Genomic DNA, 21147 nt, shown 5'->3' with positions numbered 1-21147 from the left:
AGTGACAGTGGTTCTCAATTTAAAGAACTAGACATATAACTTAAAAAAATGATGTATTTGATAATTTTACATACTTGTACAGAGTTGCATTTCAAGAAGTTATTAATTTTATCGTTATTTGAACTGAAATTAACAGATAATTTGATCGCTTTAAAGATAAAACAATTATTTTTCAAAAATTTTGCTTTATTAATTAAGCACTTAATATATTTAATATAAGTATAAATAATTAAATTTCTATGAGTTTGTCTGGATCTGTAAGGACTTCGCAAGTATGTTGACTTCCACAGGTTACAAGATGTTGAGGACCAACTACACAATCCTTTAATTCTGTACCTTCTTCAATAATGCAACCATTACATAGTATACAATTATGTATTACGCATCTGCAAGAAACACAGATTATAAATCACATACAAATTGTTAATCAAACCGCATTCTATACTTCTTGTTAAACCTGTTTTACACAGTTTTAATTATTTTTTAAATTACCTTTGCTTAATTGTTACTTTTTCCATTACAATACTCTGTGATATTCTAGTCTTTGATTGAACGACTGCATTTGGTCCAATGTGACTTTGTTTAAGGGATGTTTTATTATCAATAAAGGCATTATCATCTACATGACAATCTTGCATCTGTGTACTCCTTATAGTAGCTGTGCTTGAGATGTTTGATATAGGAGATTGTTCATTATTATCATTGCTCCACCAATCTGGTATCTGAAATACTTATTTTGTTAATACTAAATTATTAACTGAAAAAGATTTCTTTTGTAATTTTACCTTAGCATTAGCAAAATGATACATTTGTATGGTGTTTGTTCTTAGACCAAATTTTCCATTAACAATGTGAGCATAACACCTTATTATGTCTCCATGATATGCATCCTCTAAATCAGTACTATGGTCATTATATGCTGACATTTTCCTGATTAATTCATCTAATGGCTTTTCAGTAGCAAAACGAAAGATGTCATCCTTTAAATCTACCCTTACTATTGAAGTATTTTTATCATCTATGCATTGTTTAGGAGGTTTAGACAATTGTTTACTGACAATATATGGAAGAAGTTCACCTTTTAATGTACTAAAATTTCTATAAAAAAATAAGATAATATATTGTGCATGTTATATACTGAACTTTCAAAGCTTCCATGTATGGTACTACTTACATATTGTGCACCAAGAAATCTAAAACCCATTTATTAATAACGTATAAGTGAGCATCCATTAATTTTGAATGAATAGTGAAACTTGTGTGTTTTTTAAGAAGTGTCTGTGAAATATTAATAGTTTCTTCAAAATCTGATGCAGAAGCCAAGAAAATTAAACGTCCTGTTTTATTATCAATACCAATTAAATCAGTCTCTGGCTTTTGTTTATTTCTAGGACCTGGAGTTACAAAATCCTCTGGCAGTTTAGGTGCAGGCAACATCAGTGCAGTAATGCTGGCATTGTGTTTTCTATACAGATTTAAAATTTCACATATATCAACATTGGTAATCAAATCACACGAGATTACCAAAAAGTCAGTATGAATTTTTTCATGAATGAGCCTGATAGAGTCTGCAGTTCCAAGGTCTTTTGCATCTTTAATTGCAACTATGTCTGTTTTAATTTTAAGATTTAATCTGTTTAAGGCTAATGATACATTATGCTCCATATCTTCGGACACAACAACAATGGCTTCTTTAAATCCAGCACGTTCTAGTAACTGAAGAGGATACCAAACCATTGGCATATTTCCAATTGGTAACAAGCATTTATGTTGTCCAAAAGTAAGTTCAGTCATACGAGATCCTCCTCCACCAGCAAGCACAACTGCTTGAAATTCTTTATGAAGAAACATTTCTTTTTGTTTACTGCAATAAAAAACTGATTTTAATTAAAATTAAAAAATTATAATGGATCCACTTGAAATAACGAAAAAGCAATATATAAAAAAATAAAGATCTTCATAAAATGAAATCAAATATTTTTATTCCAACATTTTCTATATTAAAAATATAATAATAAAGGAGAAACAAAATATTAACAATTTTATTCACACAAATTAATTTTTTATGTAAAATAATGCTTTTTTTATAAACAGTACTTTAATAACGTTCTCTGACATATGATGCTTTAGCAACAGAGTGTGTTGATTATTTAAAACTCGTAGGTTAAGTTAGACTAAATCGTAATTAAGCACAGACTTAATCATTTCAGTATAAACATTTTTCGATATAAATGAAATTATACGTAGATCAGTGTGCAAAAATTGAATAAACTTTGATTAAAAATTACAAATCAATGTGAGCCACGATCATATTGTTACAGTCCTAACCTTAATTAATATGCTATCCTAACCTACGAAAACGTGTACTTTCGAAGGAGTGTATGAGATTAAGAAACATGTGCGAATCCGAAGAAGATATAATCACGATAGGAAAATATGTAATAGTAAAAAAATTAAATTTTAAAAAAATTTACAAAGTTACTGCCAATGGAAGTTTGATGCTGGGAAAAGACTTAATAGATATGCGTGAAATTATCAGAAAACGGTTCTGGACCACTTTTGAAATGATACCATCAAAAAATGGAAAGCGGTCATTTTCTCTAAAAGAAGTGATAGAAACTGAATCATGGGATGATTTATTGAGTACACTATCAAGTGGTAATGATAATCGTTCCATCATTGACGATGGCAATTCACAGAAACTTTCTGAAAAAGAAATTCTTCAACTTCAGAAATCTGGTAAAAGTGGTAAAGAGATAGTGGGTAGCTTAATTGAAAACAATAAATCTTTCTTAGATAGAACAGAATACTCGCAAGAAAAGTATCTAAAGAAGAAAGAACAGAAGTATCTTCGGCATTTAACTATATGTAAACCAAATATTAGTTCACTACATAGTATACACTTCAAGTTAGATCATAATAAAATTGGAAACTTACGAATGGATGCATTGGCACAGCTATTATCATATAGCGATGTTCAATCAGAAGGATTATATATATTATATGATAGTGGCTCTCAAGGTTTACCAGCAGCTGCAATGTTAAATAGAATTGGTGCAAATACTGAAGGACATTTGATTAATTTACATCCTGGAAGTGTGCCTCAAACTACAATCATTCATGCAATGAATTTTCCTAAAGAACAGTTAGACAGATTAGTTAATGTAAATATCTACAGCTTTCTAAGATTGTATCATCAAGGTGAAAGTGCCGTTTTAAGTAATATTTTAGCATTGAAAAAAAGACGTGATAATTGGACGAATAAGATTAAAGAAACTGTTGACAAAGTTGCAGAAAAAGATTGTATAGACAGTCATGCCTCACAGAATGAGGAGACTAATGATAAAGAATGTTTAAAAAGCATCAGTGATGCAAATGAGATTTCTGGAGAACAAAGCACACATAGTTGTTTAACAGCAACAAAACGAAAATTAGAGGAATGTAAATCTACAGAAATTATATCTTCAAAAAGACCAAAATGGTTATTGGAAACACAACATGCTGTAGATCTTGCACAGAATTTAAAAGCTCGAGGATTAGCTATCGTAGCCAAAGAACATCCTTTAAATATTGTAACTGCTCTTTTGTCTTTCTTGGGAGCATCTAGGCCATTTGTGATTTATCATGTATATCGAGAACCTCTTCAAGAAACATATATGATGTTGAAACAGAGACAAAATGTTATTAATTTAAAACTCTTTTCTAATTTTTTGCGCTCTTATCAAGTACTACCTGATAGAACACATCCTGACATTTTAACTAGTGATACAGGTGGTTATTTATTAACAGGCTATTTAGTTGAATAATAGCTAATATTAATGAAATGACTCTACAGATGCTAAAACACAAACTTTGTTTCAATTTTTCATAGATGGAAAATGAAAATTATGCTCATCGTTTGTTGTCTGATATTTTGCTATCATTGCAGTTACCTACATCAGAGAGGATATTGATATTTAAATAATATTCTGTATAATAAGCATAAAAAGAAAAACAGACTTTTTATACAAGCATTTTAAGTAAATATTTGAAGTAAATTACAAAATCGTCTGAAAATATAGAAGACTATTATTGAATATATCACATATGTGATTTTTACCTATGATCAATTAATAAAACTTTTCATTTTCATGTTATTAAAAGAATTATATTTCATGACCATTACCTTTAAACTTTTGATTATGTTGATGAAAGATTGCTCTTTGACTTTGCATTATTCTTTCTGAAGGAGAATCATTAGATTGATCTAATTTTTGTTAAAAATTACTTTTATCATGTTCTATGCAAAATCATTATTCAAAGACTAGAATCAAATCTTCATTCCTTTCAGAAATACATTCATTAAATGAAATCTTTTCTTTATTAAACACGGAAATACGGAAATATTAAATTATATTAGACCAAATTTAGTAAATATCTATCGACTTAAAACATTGAATTGAAAGTATGTCGCGGGGACCGAAATGGTTACTACGTGCATAACCATAGTGGAGATGATTTATATATAAATTCATTAAATTCGAATTCGAACAACTGATCTTTGTTAATGGCGGGGTATTTTTTGACATAAAGAAAACAGATTCTCTTTAAAAGTAATGCTTATGTAATATATTACATTGATTAACAAAGAAACCATTCGAAAGAATGTTAGTGTATAAAACCGTGAATCTATAAAGATAGTGCTTGGAAGGTTAAGAATGCTCGTTGGCAGAACGTGCTTGCCAAATGGATTCTATGATGCTCCTGCCACTGAGATCCTCATCGAAAAATTTGTATACGATGATTAGAAAAAAGTCGCACATAAAATTGAACATTCCGATGTTACTAATAATATTGTTAATTACTTTCTTGTGCATACATTATTTGCCTTCTACAAAATGTTCACCAAATGAACAGGAGATGAAAAACAAATCAAAATTTAGACTTGTAATACTTATACTTTCCAGTCCTGATAACTTAGAACGAAGAGCAACTATTAGGAAAACATGGCTGGCTCAGAAACAAGCTGATGTCAAACATCTGTTTGTAATAGGAACTTTAAATATATTGCCAGAACAACGAGTAACTCTGCAATCTGAAAAACATAAGTTCAATGACATACTTCTATTATCACGGTTACCAGATTCTTATGCAACTTTAACAAAAAAAGTTTTGTATGCATTCAAGGAAGTTTATGAGTATTACGAGTTTAATTTCTTGATGAAATGTGATGACGATTCATTTGCTTTGACACATAAAATTCTAAAGGAATTAGATAAGTGGGAAAATAAGAGAACAAAGAAGGAATTATATTGGGGTTTCTTTAATGGAAAAGCACAAGTTAAAAGAAGTGGACCTTGGAAAGAAACAGATTGGATATTATGTGATTATTATCTTCCTTATGCACTTGGAGGTGGATATGTGTTGTCATATAATTTAGTGAAATTTATTGCATTGAACATGGATATTCTCAAGTAAGATGTTTGAAAATGTGGAACCTATTATTAAATAATATTACATAATGCATTTAACTACTGTACATGTTTTTAGATTACATAAAGCAGAAGATGTATCTGTTGGTCTTTGGCTAGCTCCTTTAGCAAACATTGAAAGGAAACATGATGTCCGGTTTGACACAGAATATAGGTCACGTGGATGTTCTAATCAGTATATAGTTACACATAAACAAACTATTACAAACATGAAAAATATGTATGATTATTACCAAGCATCTGGAGCATTGTGCGCAAAAGAAATACGAAATCGCATGAGCTATCACTATAATTGGACAGTTCCACCTAGTCAGTGTTGCAGTGTACAATCGGGCATTCCATAGAAAGCAAATAAGTTTTTCTTGTCTCAGTATTCTAGTCATTACTTTTTTAAGCAATTATACATACTTATTACATATTTGTAATATAATTTGAATATTTTATTAATTGAATTTGTTGGTAAGTATTCTCATGGATCTTGCACCAATAATGAAAACAATTGTAACTTTTTACTAAATAACAAGAGCTTAATAGGTTTTGAACTTAGTTATTTTAGAAATAAAGTATTAATAAACTTAAACAATAATTGTACTAAATTCTACATCTTACTACATTAGAGCTCTTCTATTAGAGTGTCAGATCCTTGCTACTACTGCTTGTAAACATAATTTGTATATACATTTCAATAGAAATAGCAATTAAATATTTGTGTTTCTATAAATCAAATATATTTCTCTTACTTACACATATGAGGTTTGTTTATATATGTATATTTTATTTCAACAAAAACTTATTCTACACAGTGTCATTTACATTTATAAAATATAAAAACAATAATAATTTTTAGTTTAATACTATAATTACGATTCAATACTTATGTAATAAGACAATTTTCGTAAGCAAATCACAGATGTTTAAAAAACGGCCAAGAAAAATTATATAAAAATGTAAAGCTCTTGTTTGAATTTTAATTATTTATAATAAATTACTACATTATACAATTGCAAACATTAATTCATTCTCGCTTCAAGGAAAAGTTCTGAGTCCCAGTAACAACCAAGACCTTTTCTTCATTATATAAGCTGGTTGGTGTCTGAACTGGTGTCTTTCTTTTGAAACAAAAATGAATTAAAGTTCTCTGGTGTACATCTAAAAAGAAAAACAAAGAAAGAAGATAATAATCATGGCCGATTCTCAAATCTTTTTTTCTGTAATAAGCTAATATTTTACTGTATTTTCATTACATCCAATGTTGCTATTGATACACAATATTACATTTAATAATACTATTAAATATAATATTTCAACATCTATATTCTATGAAGTAAATTTTATACAGTGTTTTCCACAAGACATTTGTGACAATGTTACACAAATGAAAAGTTGAATATTTTTTTTCAACAAATTAGATGCAATGCAAATTCAGTCTTTAACACTTTCTTTGTTTAGTTTTTTTTACAAATTTCCTACCTTTTTATACAAATCAACTTCATTTCATGTTAAACCATGAAAAATATATGCTAATTTTAGAAGTAATGTACGAGTCTTTTCTTTAAAATAGGTTAGTGCATTTATGCATTCCCCATAATTTACTTTTTCTTCCTATCTTGTGTACATTTAGGACAATACCATTTTCCTTTAGGTTTTGTAGTTAATCCAACACAGGCAAAGTGAAACCACTCTATAGGACACTGCACCAAGAAAAGAAAATGATTTATCTAATATACTAAATAAAGATACAAATACTTGGAAAAGTACTTAATGTAATATGGACTTACATCTGGATTATCACAACCAATCATTTCTCCATAAGAAACTTGGTGGCATAGACAGTACGTTGGTTCATTGGGATCAACTGGCATGTCTAAGACATCTGCTGGATGTCCAAGTGCAGTAGAATCAACTTGTGCACCACTTCCTACAGCACCAGCAGATGAAGCAGAAGTAACAGATCCACCTATAACAGGTATGCATAGAATAACAAGCTATAGTACTTTTTCTAATCTTTGAAGTAACTCAAAATATAACGACAATGATGTTCACCTTTCTTTTGTTTTTTTCTAGCTGTTTTTGATTCATCTTCACTACTGGCACCTGCAGCACCTTTCTTTCGTTTCTCTTTTTCCTTCAACTTTTTTCTACCTTTTTTACTAGCATTATTTTCTTCTTGGGCTCTACTACTATTTAAAGCTTTATCTTGTATTTCAGCTTCAAACCTTGCTAAATCTGAATCTAGCCTTCTAATATGCTTATCTACTAATTCATATGTTTGTATTGCTAATTGAACTTTATCATCTCCATATTCCTTTGCTTTGTTAAACAAATTTTGAATGTGAGTTAGTTGTTCCTTCTTCTTCTCTGGAGATTCTTTCTTTAGATTTTTTAGATAATCATCTGCTAATTTGTCTATATCTTTCATTAATCCTTGCGCCCTAGCATCCAGATCTCGCATTAATGTAAAATTCCTTTGTAATTCAATAGGTAAATGTTCCAAACCTGATATAACAAATTAAATAATGAATGAAAAATACTTTTAAAATAATTGAAATACATCCTTCTTTTTATTCACACTACAGAAATTCAACAAGTGTAAGTTTTACTATTTATTTTGATATATATGTTCTTTCATTTTTTGTTGTTTTAATTTTGTAATCGCTGCAGCAAATTTAAACTGATATTCAAATTGAATATAAATCCTAATAATGATAGAATTAAAACCACTAATTTACGTTATGTCACTGATACACGTTTATTTAATGTTTGTACTTTAGAGTACACAAGAAATATTGTTGTTTCCTCTCAGTTGATTGGTGGGGGTTGTACACTTACTGTCTAAATAGTGTTCCAGGTACAGTGCTGTCGTCATGTTTTTCTTTACTTAATCGCGGAGCGAAGGAAAATTGCACACCTCATGAAAACGTTGCGGAACAATTTCAATTTCTGTGAAATTGTTTCAGCTAGTATTTGTAAAAAATCTGACGAGAAACTACTTCAAAATGAACGATCGATGATCGTAGATGGTAGAAAGCGATAGACATTACTTTCAAGGTTGCCAACTATACTCTTGACGGCTTGTATTTCTGGCGCGAAATAGTAACTCATTGTATTTAATGATTTTTTATGAGTGACCGAAATATAATGATAAATCACTAAAGTATATACTTTCTATTATTACGATGCAAATTTGCATATTATACTTAAACACAAAATAAAAATAAAAATTGTTATGTGGTTAGCAATTATACCACCATACAACCATTTCTGAACATTCATATGTAAGATTGGAAGATTATTCGGTGAGAATTTGAAAATGTAATTTGTAAATATTGTTTAAATATGTGTGTATTAAGTTCTAAATGTTTCGATAACTGCATACATGGTGTCCGAAAAACTCCCTATCTACATTGATAGTATATGATATATTTTGAACAACTGTCTTTATGACAAATTTTTTGTACATTTCCTTATATACAAAATATATTTATATTCATATTGATTTATATTAACTTCAATTACCTTTAACTTTAAATTCTTCATAGTTTCTATTTATATGAGTTAAATTAGAAGTACGTAATGTGCATATAAACCATATAAATAGAATGGATAGGTTCAAATATGAATTAAACAAATCACGGACCTCAAGATACGTTTTCAAGTGATAGTAAAAATCATGACTTTAGTTGTTATAATCCTGTACAACAGATCTTTATTATTTCAAGAATGATACGAACAAATGCTAAAATTAATTTTTGATAAAGCATTCTAAAAGTAATGAATGTCATATAACATAACACTGCATAGAAATAGTCAAAAAACTGTTACACTTTCGTGAGTGGCGACAATTGCTACTATGTGAAAACATGCCTTTAAGTTTGTGCAATATTTCAGATGATTGGGTTGTTTGCGCAAGCGCGTTAAAAAAAGAGCATTAGTATCTACAGTGCTTTGATCAAGTAAAGATGGACATTTATGATTCCTTGTTTGACTAGTTTCAAAAAAATGGTTGAAAAATGAATAAAGAGACAAAAGAGGGAAGGATGTTTGTAGAGAATGCATCAAAGAATCTCGAAATTTTTTTTAGATGTATAAAAGAGAGAATATGACCCGAAATTCATCACTTCATATCCGTTGTACTTTGCGCCTGTAACATTGGTTATGTGTGATGTTTAAACATCAGGCCGAACATGCGCAAGGCAACTCGGTTATCTGAATTTATGACACGAGTGAATAATGAAAGAGGGGGAAAACGTCACACCGATTGACCAATAAATGTTCTCTTCCAATCAGAATTAAAGAAAAATGTTAACATGCAGGATTGTGTATATCCTTACAAAAGGAAATAGAGATATATTATTTGTTAGAGGTGCGTCATAAGATTATCAGAAAACCATTACGAGTGTTAGCTGTCAAAAAAGTTTTGGTATTGAGTTGCGTATGCTGTTATTCAATTCACTGATTAAGTGAATTTATTTCTATTAATTTGATTAATTTGATTGCTCAAAACGGAAAATCTACCACTGAATTCGGGAGCTGACAAGCCCCCGTCTTATTCGGAGATCACAGATTTGCCAAGTAAGCAATGAAGTTCGCATTTTGTTTCAAAACGTTGCTATTAAAAAAATCAAATTGCATGACAATATAATTATGCACTAACGCATTTTTTAGATTTGTAACTTCTATACTTGCCATTTCTGTTTTAATCAGTCTTAGATCAAATTTTTGGTTTGAGAATTATGACATGAATAAGCTATGTTTTGAACAAACAGTGCATTTTATTTCCATGAAAATTGTAACTTAAAAAAAGCAAAGAAGAATTATCTCAATTGAATTTAATTTTATTTAATACAAATTTTTTTTAGTCCTTCTAGTCAGTATATTTTTCAATTTTTTGTGTTAAATAAAAAAAATGAGTAGATACAGTTTACACAGGATTAAATTAGTTCATATCTTTTTACATATTGACTGGTTTGTTGAACTATTTCAAGTACCTATTAGTTTTCTTGTAGGATTCTATTCATTTCTTTTTAAATATGCTTATTTTATGAATTATACATAATATGGATAGTTAATACAAAGTATGTTTTATACAGTGAATTTTTCTTCGCAACCACCCCCTGGAGATAGTTCCACACATGGTGTTGGAGCTACTTCATGGCCTCCACCTCCAGGTTATTATTTTAGTGCAACTAATACCTCCAATGTTGGAACATGTTATGGTTCTACAGGATCAACTGTAATGGATATGCCAGAAATCATTTTAGTTGGTGGATGTCCTGCTTGTAAGGTGCATACATTTTTAGTTGTCTGAAAAATGTATTAATATTTAAATTAACTATTTATTAAATAATATACATTATTTTTTATTTTATTTATGATTATCATTAAATTATTTTATTCATGGAATATATCTTATCTATTAGTATTTCTACATTGTGTAACTTCACCATATACATCCAGTTTTACTATTTTTAATTTAATTATATAAAGTTCAAATAAGTTTTTATATAGAATTTGAAATTGCAAATTAACAGATTGTCATAACGCTAATAAGGTTCCATGTATTGAAATTTGGATATTTAAAAAAGATATGCAATTAAAATCAAATTTTAAAATGTAGGTGGGTGTAATGGAAGATGATTATTCATGTCTAGGACTTCTATGTGCAATTTTGTTCTTCCCCATTGGAATTCTTTGCTGCTTGATGTTAAAAACAAGACGTTGTTCCAATTGTGGAGCTTACTTTTATTGATACGTTCCTATAAGAATAATATAATAGTTGTAAAGTTGAAAACTTACTTTAATATTAGTACAGTCATAATTATATAAATACTGAAATATAAGAACAATTTGTTCTTGTTCTTGTTCTTGAAATGTAATCCTTTAAAATTTTGTATGAGAATTTTTATTATGATTCTTGCACTTTATTTCAGTATATTTTATTAATAATAAATAGATTATATTAATAATATGGTACATTTTAAAACATTGTTATAGTGGACTTTAGAATTCTAATCAGATGTTAAGAAATGCAATGGCAATTATAAAATGCTAAACACTATGTAGAAGGCACAAAGGTGTTTAAAATAGAGTTTGTCAAAATTTTAGGAAATTAATAATTTATATTCAGAGTATGTCAAATTCCTAGGGAAACAATATATAAATTTATATATTATTCTTTCTAAAGATAAAAATGAATTTATTTAAGTTAATTCAATGAAGATTGTAACTGATACCCTTATTAATTTTGTAAAACTCAACATTTTGTAGCAATGTTATTTGGTGCATAAATAGTCTGACCATTTGAAGTTCACGCTTGAGGGAAGTATTGGCATTTCAATTTTCTTATGTTAAAATGTAGTAAGTAAAAAGTTTAACATTTTGTAATGACATGAGAGTATAAGTGTAAGTGTTAGCAATGAAACTTGTTAATTGCTTACATTATGATATATATTTTTATATGGGAAACAGTATTTAGAGGTATGGAAATCATCCTACAGTAAACATACAAGAAGTTGGGTCTATAAGTTACAATGACACTGGCGGAAAAGGAATCATGCATTCACATTATTGTATGTAGACACATGTCATTACTGGCTAAATTGGGCAAGTGTAAAAGTTTATCACTTGACGAGGAATGCGAAAGAAACAGAATATAACAAAATGAGATGCAATGATAGAGTTTACGATGCATCTAAGATATGTTTTGCATCTCACGTTTGCATCTAGTTTTGTTTCATTCACATTCTTTGTCAAGCAGTGGATTTCTACACTTGCTCAATTTAGCTAATAGTGACAATGTGTCTACATAGAGTGATGTATATGGACGATTCCCCTTTTCTCTGTGCCGTTTTAGCTTATAAGTTCTTGACTAAATTCTTGTGCGCCTATGGTACATTAATAATATTTGTAAAAATCATTGCTACATATATAGGGTGTTCAAAAACATGTGGGCAGACTTTGTTTCTCAGCTGCAGCTGTGTTTGGCTTCCAGTAATTCTTATAATAAATTAAGCTCTTTCTTTAACTGTTGAAAAGTAATGTTTCTTGTTTCATGTACAACCTTGTTGTCTGAGAGTTGCCAGGGAATTCAAACAAAACTTTTAGACAAGTGAGGAGGTCTACTTTGGAAACAAAGTCGTATTGGACATATGTTTATATGAATTCTTTCTCATTTTAGTGTATCAAATATGCCTCTGAAGTTATGTCCACATGTTTTGAAACACTTTGTATATAGCACATACATGAAAACTGTATATTTCATATTTTTATAGAACATAGTATAGTTAATTATATTTAAATGTTAAATAAAAATCATTTTTTCTTGATTAAATAGTTTTATACCATTGGAAATTTTATGTCTGATCTTTTAAAAAGTTAATTCTTAATTTCTTGTGTTACAATACAGATTAGGTTATTTTTACTATTTGAGTGCTTTTGAATGCTATGGGTTTTCCAATTTATGGTACTATATCATGATGTTCATGATAAATTTATTGTGCATTACAGTAAGGTACTGATTCAAATGTGATTTCATTGCAGTTCTTATAAGGAAAAAATTTCTTTGGTGATATTACACTTAGTTTTAAACAAAGAAAATAAAAACTGAAAAGTGTAAGCAATTTACTTACAGTGGTCCCAAAATTAATTTTAGTTGCATAACATATATCAGACATCTGTATTAGAAAATATTGAGTAAGATCTGTTACACATTACAAACTTTTTATCATTAACGTAATTTCTTTTATTACAGTTACTTTTTTTCTTAAACACAATGAAATGTATTTTGTGTCCTTCAGTGATAGATAGGATACATTTATTATTTCCATGCAGTTTACAATTTATATATACAATTTATACATATCTACACTTTATGTCAATGTTATTGTATATTCATATTCTATTGTTTTTATTCACAAACTTATCATTGTGCACTCTCACTTACACTCTCGTCTTTTCTCACTTTCATATTTCCTCTTCAATTTGTCCCACATATTTCACATGCATTTATACTAGAGTTGTTCTGAATCCTGCAAAAAGGGAGATAGGAATCTCATCTTTGATTTTTAATGCTTCAAATTGATTCTTTCTAATCCATTATTTTAATATTTTCCATTTACATAAATATGATAGATAAGCGTTTTCCAAATGTAATTTTACACCATATACCTGAAAACTTGTATTAATATTTACTAAATATTTTGAGATATTTACGGTGTTACTACCGCCCCGGTATTATAACCGATCCTTCTCTCAATAATTTTCAATAATTTCGGAAAATATAAACAAAAAACAGAAATTTTTTGTACAGATTCGGTACATCAAATGTAGATAGCTGCCATTTTGATAATTTTCACAAAAATGGAAATGTTCAATCGTCCATAAAAATCTAAATAAATAGCATTTAAAAAAAAATTATGCTGTTTCTTTACGATTCATACCATTGTAAAATAACTCACAAAAATTTATATGAATGAAACGTTTACTTTTTTCTGCTGATGTTTTAAAATATGAATAATCTTAGAACGCGTCGAAATGTCCTAACCCCTTAAGGCATAGATACTCAAAAAGGAAAATTTTTTCTTAACTGACATTTTTATATTTTGAAGATACTTGGGATGTGTAGACGTTAAAACGTCAATATTGAAAAACCATGAAAAATAATGTTAGTCAATTCATCTTGATATTTCTGGTGTTTCGTTGTCCATTATTATTGATAAAACAAAAGAACACAAGAGAAAAATATTCTTATAAGAACTGGGTATGACAACAGTAATTCCATACATTTTGACTACAAAAAGTTTGTTTTATAATGACGAAAGCTGGTGCTATTATAAGAAGTACTTAAAATATACTAATAGAAGATGCATTTTTAACTTAATTTGACAACAGTAATGGAACCTTCAAATTATAATAAAACTAAAATATAATATACTGCAGATATTTCTGGAAGACTTGTGTAACACATTCCGCTGATTATATCAAGTAATCTTATCTATATATTATACAGTTCATGCTGTCATTATCATTATGTACTCTAAACTGTGTATTTAACGACTAAGTACTGTGTTATTTTATATATAATAAATAATACTTGTTGAGTATATACTTTTTATTAACTTTTCCAAATTTTATACTTTAGCACACCTTTTCTATCCTTGCACCTGTTTGTCTAGCAACGCATTTCTTATTTTCAGTCTTCTTTCCACTTTTCTGCATCTTCCATGTCCACTTTCCTCATAAAATTCAGTTTCCTTCTTCCACTCTACTTCCTCTCTTCTCCTCCTGCCTGTACCATCATCTAACATTCTTTCGTAAATTCATTTCCTCCTTTTTCTTTCAACTTTTCCTCATACGTACAAAATCACTATTTTATCTGTTACAGCTCCTGTTTCTTATTTTCTTCCTTCCTTACCATGTAATTTGGTGTCTTCCATACTTTCTGATTTAGTCTCTTAAACACGTTCATGTCTACAATTCATACTATAGATGAGTCATCTGCAATTGACATTCGAACTAGACCGAATATCGATTGTAATTTAAGAAAATCTCATCTTAATGATATCAGACATTGTACATGTGTTATGTGAACGATAAGGTCCCACTTTCGCAATCTTCGGCATGCATATTCATTTATGCATACCTCTATATTTCAAATAGTTTTTTACACAATGCATAATCACTACGAGACGGATAGTAATTACGTGTCTATAGCTTGCAACAGATGAAATAAAATTGCACAATATAACAATGGAAATTTAACAATTGGTTGTAAGTAACGTTAAAAATGATCGAAGTTGTTCAATTATTAGCAATTATACTTGTTACAATGCAACATTTTGCATTGTAATGATAATTATTACGATGTTGTTACACTTCGAAGTTCCTTTAATTTCTAATTTTTGTCACGAAAGAGTCTGACTTCAATAATATGCAATTAATTCAAAATTTAATATTTTTAGAGAACCTTTTGCAATTTTTGTTTACATTCTCTTTTTACTCTTTTCCAGGACAATCTCCGTTTTCAAAATCTTCTTAAAAAAGGTTGCAAAATATAATTGCAAAAAGATTACGCGTCGTCCAATTGTATGCTACCGACACATTAGCTGTTTATAGATCATCTATATATAATAGTAAATTTAACGCACGCTTGTACCAGAAACGCGACTTGTCACGATATAGATAATAATAATGTTTTAACTTGAAACGATACAATTGCGATGCATAATAATTCTCAGTCTTGAAGTAAACTTACCATCTCTGTATGATGTAATTTAATTCATTTATGCGTAACTTATTTCCAGTGAAATTAATCTTACGAAATTTGGCGCGTTAAAAATGTGAGAAATTTTACTGCAATTATATAATCGCGATGCATAATTGTATGCATATACAAATAAGTTACCACATTTGATCGAACCGTGTACGTTTTTGCATGTTTGAATAGTCAAAGCTGCGGTCCGCGATCGAGTGGCACGCTTTTAATTTTCCTCCTAAACGCTACGATTCATTGCCTCCAACTACCATAGGAATTGCCCAATTCATCAAGGCTTCCGCCACGATTCGTTACACAAAGACAAAGTCAAAAAAAGAAGCGGGAAAGGAGAACCAGTCGGGTACTTCTGTGAATAAACGTGCTGAAGGCAGTTAACACGCAACGATCCTGTCCTTGGTCCGCGGGCATTAATACGTATAAAGGAAACTGTACGAGTATCTCGGGATCAGATCGAGGAAAGCCTCGATGCGTCAACAATGCCCGAGGAGAACGAAGAAACTTTGAGCGAACCCTCGGACCAGGCAACAAACAATGTCTTGGAAACAGTATCTGGGGATTCTGTGATGGTCAACGAATTCCAGAATAGTCTTGTTCATTCATCCTCCAATAACAACGAGGATGAATACCAACAGGGTTGTCCGGGCATCGTTACCGATGACAACGGAAAAGAAGACTACTGTTACAAAAGTTTGCCTGTGCGACAGCTTCACGAGAAGTTCATGAGGAGTTTCGTCGATCTTCTCTTGGAAGATGCAATTTTCGAGGTAAGATATTCCGGGGACAACGATGGATATTCGTTGAAGAGAATTTAAGAATTTGACTCGGTGGTTAGCGATTAGAGAAATGATAAAAACGCGTTTATTTAAGAAATTTGTTAATTTGATGAAATTTTATTCGAGCCAGGTAGAAGATATTTTCCGATGATATTTTCGAGTGTTCGTTCGAAGGAAGTTTAAATTCTTTTCGAAGTACTTTTAAATTTGTAAATATTTTAAATATTTTCCGTTTTCTTAATATTTTAAAGTGTTAAGAACTATCCGAAATACTAGTATCATGGTAAAATTTCTTCTTTTATTTTTTAGTCTCGTAAAGAAATAAATTCTTGAATTTCGTTAATTACGTTAGAACGTTTTAAATACGTTTTCCATAATAGAAGTTCTCGTTACATTTGCATCAACTTTATATATAACGTAGTTACCATATAAAAAAGGAACAAGTACTTCGTGATAGCAAGTGTGCGCGCATACAAGTCTCGACATATATACGTTTGCACACACTGAAATTACGTGTAATTTATGTTTATATTACAATAAATCGTTATGTTAACGTTTCAAGGAAATTAACAAAACAACAGAAAAACGATAAAGCAAGAACACTTCCAAGTTTATATGAAAAGAATAGAAATCTACTCTTTTACATGCTCTAATAAGAAAGGCAATGGTATTCTAGATATAGAGTGGGATTTCTGTGTTTAGATGTATTCTGTTCCTATTGCAACTGATGTGTTTTGAAATAGCTAATGAATTAGCGGAAAATACGTTTCATTTTCTTTATATATCCAACAAAATTTCTCTTATTTCTTCATTTAATAATATCGATTGGGTTTGATAATTCAATTTGCAATTACACCATAATGTAGATGAATAATTTTCTTTTCCATTCTACACAAACTGAAGTATCAAAATAAATGCATGCAGATTGAATTTTTCATTTAGAAAAAGGTTAAATATCCATTATTTATAAATATCCATTATTTATAAATAATTATTATTTATAAACTGTCTTGAGTAAAATTCCTCAGTGCAATGGTATGCGAAGATAATATTTTTATAAGCAGTTTGAAGTTTCATTAGATACTTCAAATATCTAATCATACTTCAATAGAAATAGAGCAAAAATGATAATTCTTGACACACTCATACGAGATAGAATGCATCAATTATTGAATGCTAATACTTGCAATCAACTTCTTACATCAAAGTGAATTGCCCTTAAGCATAAAATTCTCTTGAAGTATAACATTTTTTCCTTTTTCTCTTTCTAAGTGCTCTGCAGTATGAATTCCAGTTATTCTTCAGAAATTTCTTTCACTGTTTTTTCTTTTGTAATTACTTAATCATGTAAAACAGATTGCTGTGCAATTATTATGACACACCTTCGCTTACTCATGATAATCGTAACAGTTCCAAAAAATTACATCACGTAACTTTTAAATCACGATAGAATATGTTGAGAATATTAACACGTTGTGATTGTATCTTGAGATCGACTTCGTAAAATGTTAAATACGATTTGAACTATTTTCATTTTCACTTTCTGGCACGAAATAAATTCCCAAAGGGCTTCGTTTCGTTAAGAGTATCATCACAGTGTATCATAATTCCAGCAGCCTGAAATGTTGATATCGCTGTAACGAGAAATCGCGCGAAACAATTCGTGAACAATTTCAACAACCGACAGGATTCTGAAAACTCGATTTCCCTTTAACTGCTAACTTCTAAACGTGACTCAAACGATTATTATGCGTACTTTTTGCACTATTGTCGGGAGCTCGTTAATGAGATACTGTCAATTCATGGACAAAGAATTACGCCGTAATCAGACGAAAAGACAAAGTAGATAAAAGGTTTTTGCGTCATGAAAGAACAAAATCCGATTTGCACACTAAATTATGGAAATTTCTCATACAGAATTCTCTGAAGCGTTATCGTCAGAAAAATACAAAATTGATTATATTAAATTGACTGTTAAACGGTGATAGTTCTCGAATGAATTAAAAGTTTTTAACTTTTTAAGAAGTGTTTGAAAATTCTTTAAAAAATTTTAGTATAATTCAAGCAGTTTTTTTCATTCAATTATGATTATCTTGTGCAATCATTTGCTGTAGAATACGATGGAAGACAAATACCCGGAAGAATCGAAAGATACCGGAAGGGACCTCGGTGAACCGTACTAGTAGAATAGCCCTGGTAGCCTATCTTTCTCACACTTGCTCAGAAACGTGACTCCTTGTTTGGTTTAGAGAGTGTGTGCACCATGTACACGGCACTCGTTTCAATTTCGCTATTTAACTCAGAAGCACGATCTCTTAGCAACAAGGAGCAATATGTCATCGTTATCATTTCACGTTATATAAGAAAGTTATCTTTATTATTTTTTATCGTGCAAGAAAGTTACTTACTTCTGCCATTTTTCAGGGTACCTCGAGGAAAAATCGAGTGGTGGAGTGGATGGAGCCGGCTGCGCTTCGTTCAGCTATTGACTTGACGCTCTTCGATCAAGGTGTTTCTCACGAGGAACTACTCTCGCTTGCTCGCAACGTGATCAAGTACAGTGTAAAAACGGGTCATCCTCGATTCGTGAACCAACTGTACTCCAGCGTGGATCCGTACGGTCTCCTGGGACAATGGATGACAGACGCTCTGAATCCATCCGTGTATACTTACGAAGTCTCTCCGGTATTCTCCCTGATGGAGGAAGAGCTGTTGCGAGAGATGAGGAAGATCATCGGTTGGAAGGATGGCAGGGGCGATGGCATATTCTGCCCAGGTGGTTCGATCGCTAATGGTTATGCTATCAACCTGGCGCGCCATTACAGGTAATGATGCGATCAAGAACTTTGAATCTTGTTTAAAATGCAAAGTATTTGAAGATCGTTTGTCGATCTCTGACGAGGGAATCTTAACCCGACAGTCTCGACGAATATAGAAGTAATTCTTTCACTTTTAAAAGTCTCGTACCATTCGTTCAGAAGCTGCTGCTGCTGCAAAAATAAAACAGAAATGAATCCTCTGTTGTTATCTTCAGGTTCCCTCGGTTGAAAGAAGTAGGTCAGTCTAGCGTTGGGAAACTGACAGTGTTTGCATCTAGAGACGCCCATTACTCGGTGAAGAAGCTCAGCGCGTTCTTAGGAATCGGAACCAGCAACGTTTATGAGGTGAAGACCGACGACCGGGGAAAGATGTGCGTTACGGACTTGGAGGTTCAAATTGACAGAGCTCTCAGCGAAGGTGCGACTCCTTTGATGGTGTCTGCTACAGCTGGGACAACTGTCCTAGGCGCCTTTGACCCTTTGAGAGACATAGCGGCCATCTGTAAGAAACACAATCTGTGGTTCCATGTTGATGCGGCTTGGGGTGGGGGAGCACTAATGTCTAAGAAGCACAGACACCTCCTGAACGGTGTTGAGCTGGCAGACTCTGTTACTTGGAATCCTCACAAGTTACTCGCCGCGCCGCAACAGTGCTCAACATTGTTGCTACGTCACGAGGGTCTTTTGCAGTCCGCGCACAGCTCGAACGCCAGCTATCTGTTCCAGCCGGACAAGTTTTACGACACTTCTTATGACAGTGGCGATAAACATGTTCAGTGCGGCCGCAGGGCAGACGTATTGAAGTTCTGGTTCATGTGGAAGGCGAAAGGCACTAGAGGTCTTGAGAAACACGTAGACCGAGTCTTCGAGCTGGCTCGGTATTTTACAGATTACGTGAGACACAGAGAGGGCTTCATGTTGCTGCTTGAACCGGAGTGCACGAATGTCTGCTTCTGGTACGTGCCGCCATCAAAGCGTCACTTGAGAGGCGAGGAGCAGTTGAAGGTGCTTCAGAAAATTGGGCCGACAGTTAAGGAACGCATGGTGAAGAACGGGTCGATGTTAATCACGTATCAACCGCTGCGAGAGCTCCCTAATTTCTTCAGGCTAGTTCTGCAGAACTCTGGACTGACAGAAGCTGATATGGAGTTCTTCGCGAAGGAGATAGAGAGGCTCGCCAGTGATTTGTAGAACTATCCGCGCGATGGTGATGTATACGTTGGCTGTTTGCAAATAAGAAGATAGATACATTATATATTGCGAAAATGATATAATGGGCGACGAAAACTACGAGTAATATAATTTTTAATAATAATCAGTTAGTAATATATGGAGTATAATAATAATTTCTTTTATTTGATTGTTAGTCTTGCTTCAAAAAATTATTTTTTTGCTCTTTTAAATCCCTAATATTTTCCAGTGAATTTTGTTTTTGTAATTCGAACGAATACCTACTTGTTACTGGTACAAGTCTTTTTAAATATTAATGGTCCTCGTTCGATCAAGATCTTCGATGTAATTTTTGAAGTTATAAATCATATGTATTTAATATACATTAAAACAATTGACTTTGGAACAAGACTTCAACTTGTAATGATATTCAGTACGCACTTAATAAAAAGTACATCTTTTTTATACTCACACTGAAGTTATCATGGATGCGTATATAAATTATTTTTTCAGTAAATACTTGATCCTCTATTTCCTGTAGTAAATAATATTCTTTTTAAGTTGTTCGAATGGAGCACTAGAGTTTGTTGTATAAATTGGGAAGAGCTGTGATCGAAAGGTTGTATTGAAAATTACGATTC

At 31.2% G+C, this 21147-nt stretch overlaps 6 protein-coding genes and 1 long non-coding RNA gene across 19 annotated transcripts; 4 read left to right on the top strand and 3 right to left on the bottom strand.

Annotated features, from left to right (window-relative positions):
• Window positions 1-46: 46 nt before the first annotated feature.
• Window positions 47-5045, bottom strand: Eif2bgamma (eukaryotic translation initiation factor 2B subunit gamma). 11 transcript variants are annotated; one of them, XM_076324076.1, is made up of 6 exons: window positions 4166-5045; window positions 2938-3033; window positions 1175-1877; window positions 786-1098; window positions 493-722; window positions 51-386 (listed from the first exon to the last, which is right to left on the bottom strand). In XM_076324076.1, exons 3-6 carry the CDS (start codon window positions 1849-1851, stop codon window positions 230-232), a joined length of 1377 nt encoding a protein of 458 aa, XP_076180191.1. In that variant the 5' UTR covers window positions 1852-1877; window positions 2938-3033; window positions 4166-5045; the 3' UTR covers window positions 51-229. The 11 variants fall into 11 exon arrangements, with proteins under 11 accessions (XP_076180184.1, XP_076180191.1, XP_076180186.1 ...); XM_076324071.1 differs by having other exon boundaries at window positions 1175-1864; XM_076324074.1 differs by having other exon boundaries at window positions 1175-1864; window positions 4845-5045.
• On the top strand, window positions 2940-3806 carry Trmt6 (tRNA methyltransferase 6 non-catalytic subunit). Its single transcript, XM_076323782.1, has one exon. It carries the CDS (start codon window positions 2940-2942, stop codon window positions 3804-3806), a length of 867 nt encoding a protein of 288 aa, XP_076179897.1.
• On the top strand, window positions 4157-6152 carry Beta3galtii (beta-1,3-galactosyltransferase 6). Its single transcript, XM_076324081.1, has 2 exons — window positions 4157-5453; window positions 5530-6152. Exons 1-2 carry the CDS (start codon window positions 4726-4728, stop codon window positions 5813-5815), a joined length of 1014 nt encoding a protein of 337 aa, XP_076180196.1. The 5' UTR covers window positions 4157-4725; the 3' UTR covers window positions 5816-6152.
• An 82-nt stretch (window positions 6153-6234) lies between these two features.
• On the bottom strand, window positions 6235-8538 carry Ing5 (inhibitor of growth protein 5). 2 transcript variants are annotated; one of them, XR_012993728.1, is made up of 5 exons: window positions 8301-8538; window positions 7515-7967; window positions 7250-7428; window positions 6942-7162; window positions 6235-6620 (listed from the first exon to the last, which is right to left on the bottom strand). XR_012993728.1 is itself a non-coding variant. In XM_076324082.1 (4 exons), the coding sequence occupies exons 1-4, from the start codon at window positions 8335-8337 to the stop codon at window positions 7061-7063; spliced, it is 771 nt and encodes a 256-aa protein (XP_076180197.1). In that variant the 5' UTR covers window positions 8338-8538; the 3' UTR covers window positions 6235-7060. The 2 variants fall into 2 exon arrangements, 1 of the variants encoding a protein (XP_076180197.1); XM_076324082.1 differs by having other exon boundaries at window positions 6235-7162.
• Window positions 8539-9460: 922 nt separating this feature from the next.
• Window positions 9461-14566, top strand: LOC143153494 (membrane protein BRI3). 2 transcript variants are annotated; one of them, XM_076324771.1, is made up of 3 exons: window positions 9461-10043; window positions 10562-10755; window positions 11123-14566. In XM_076324771.1, coding segments are annotated over exons 1-3 (246 nt in total). In that variant the 5' UTR covers window positions 9461-10042; the 3' UTR covers window positions 11174-14566. The 2 variants fall into 2 exon arrangements, with proteins under 2 accessions (XP_076180886.1, XP_076180885.1); XM_076324770.1 differs by having other exon boundaries at window positions 9466-10043; window positions 11089-14566.
• On the bottom strand, window positions 10297-17367 carry LOC143153495 (uncharacterized). Its single transcript, XR_012993836.1, has 3 exons — window positions 14616-17367; window positions 13414-13498; window positions 10297-10775 (listed from the first exon to the last, which is right to left on the bottom strand). It is a non-coding gene; the product is annotated as an uncharacterized LOC143153495 (long non-coding RNA).
• Black (glutamate decarboxylase-like protein black) lies at window positions 15871-20977 on the top strand. The gene is made up of 3 exons (XM_076324764.1): window positions 15871-16508; window positions 18942-19342; window positions 19552-20977. The coding sequence occupies exons 1-3, from the start codon at window positions 16221-16223 to the stop codon at window positions 20525-20527; spliced, it is 1665 nt and encodes a 554-aa protein (XP_076180879.1). The 5' UTR covers window positions 15871-16220; the 3' UTR covers window positions 20528-20977.
• Window positions 20978-21147: the final 170 nt, after the last annotated feature.

Source organism: Ptiloglossa arizonensis, chromosome 12 (assembly GCF_051014685.1).
Source record: "Ptiloglossa arizonensis isolate GNS036 chromosome 12, iyPtiAriz1_principal, whole genome shotgun sequence".
Lineage (NCBI taxonomy): Eukaryota > Metazoa > Arthropoda > Insecta > Hymenoptera > Colletidae > Ptiloglossa > Ptiloglossa arizonensis.
Note: the sequence above shows the minus strand (reverse complement) of the source record. Positions and strands in the feature narration are given on the sequence as shown.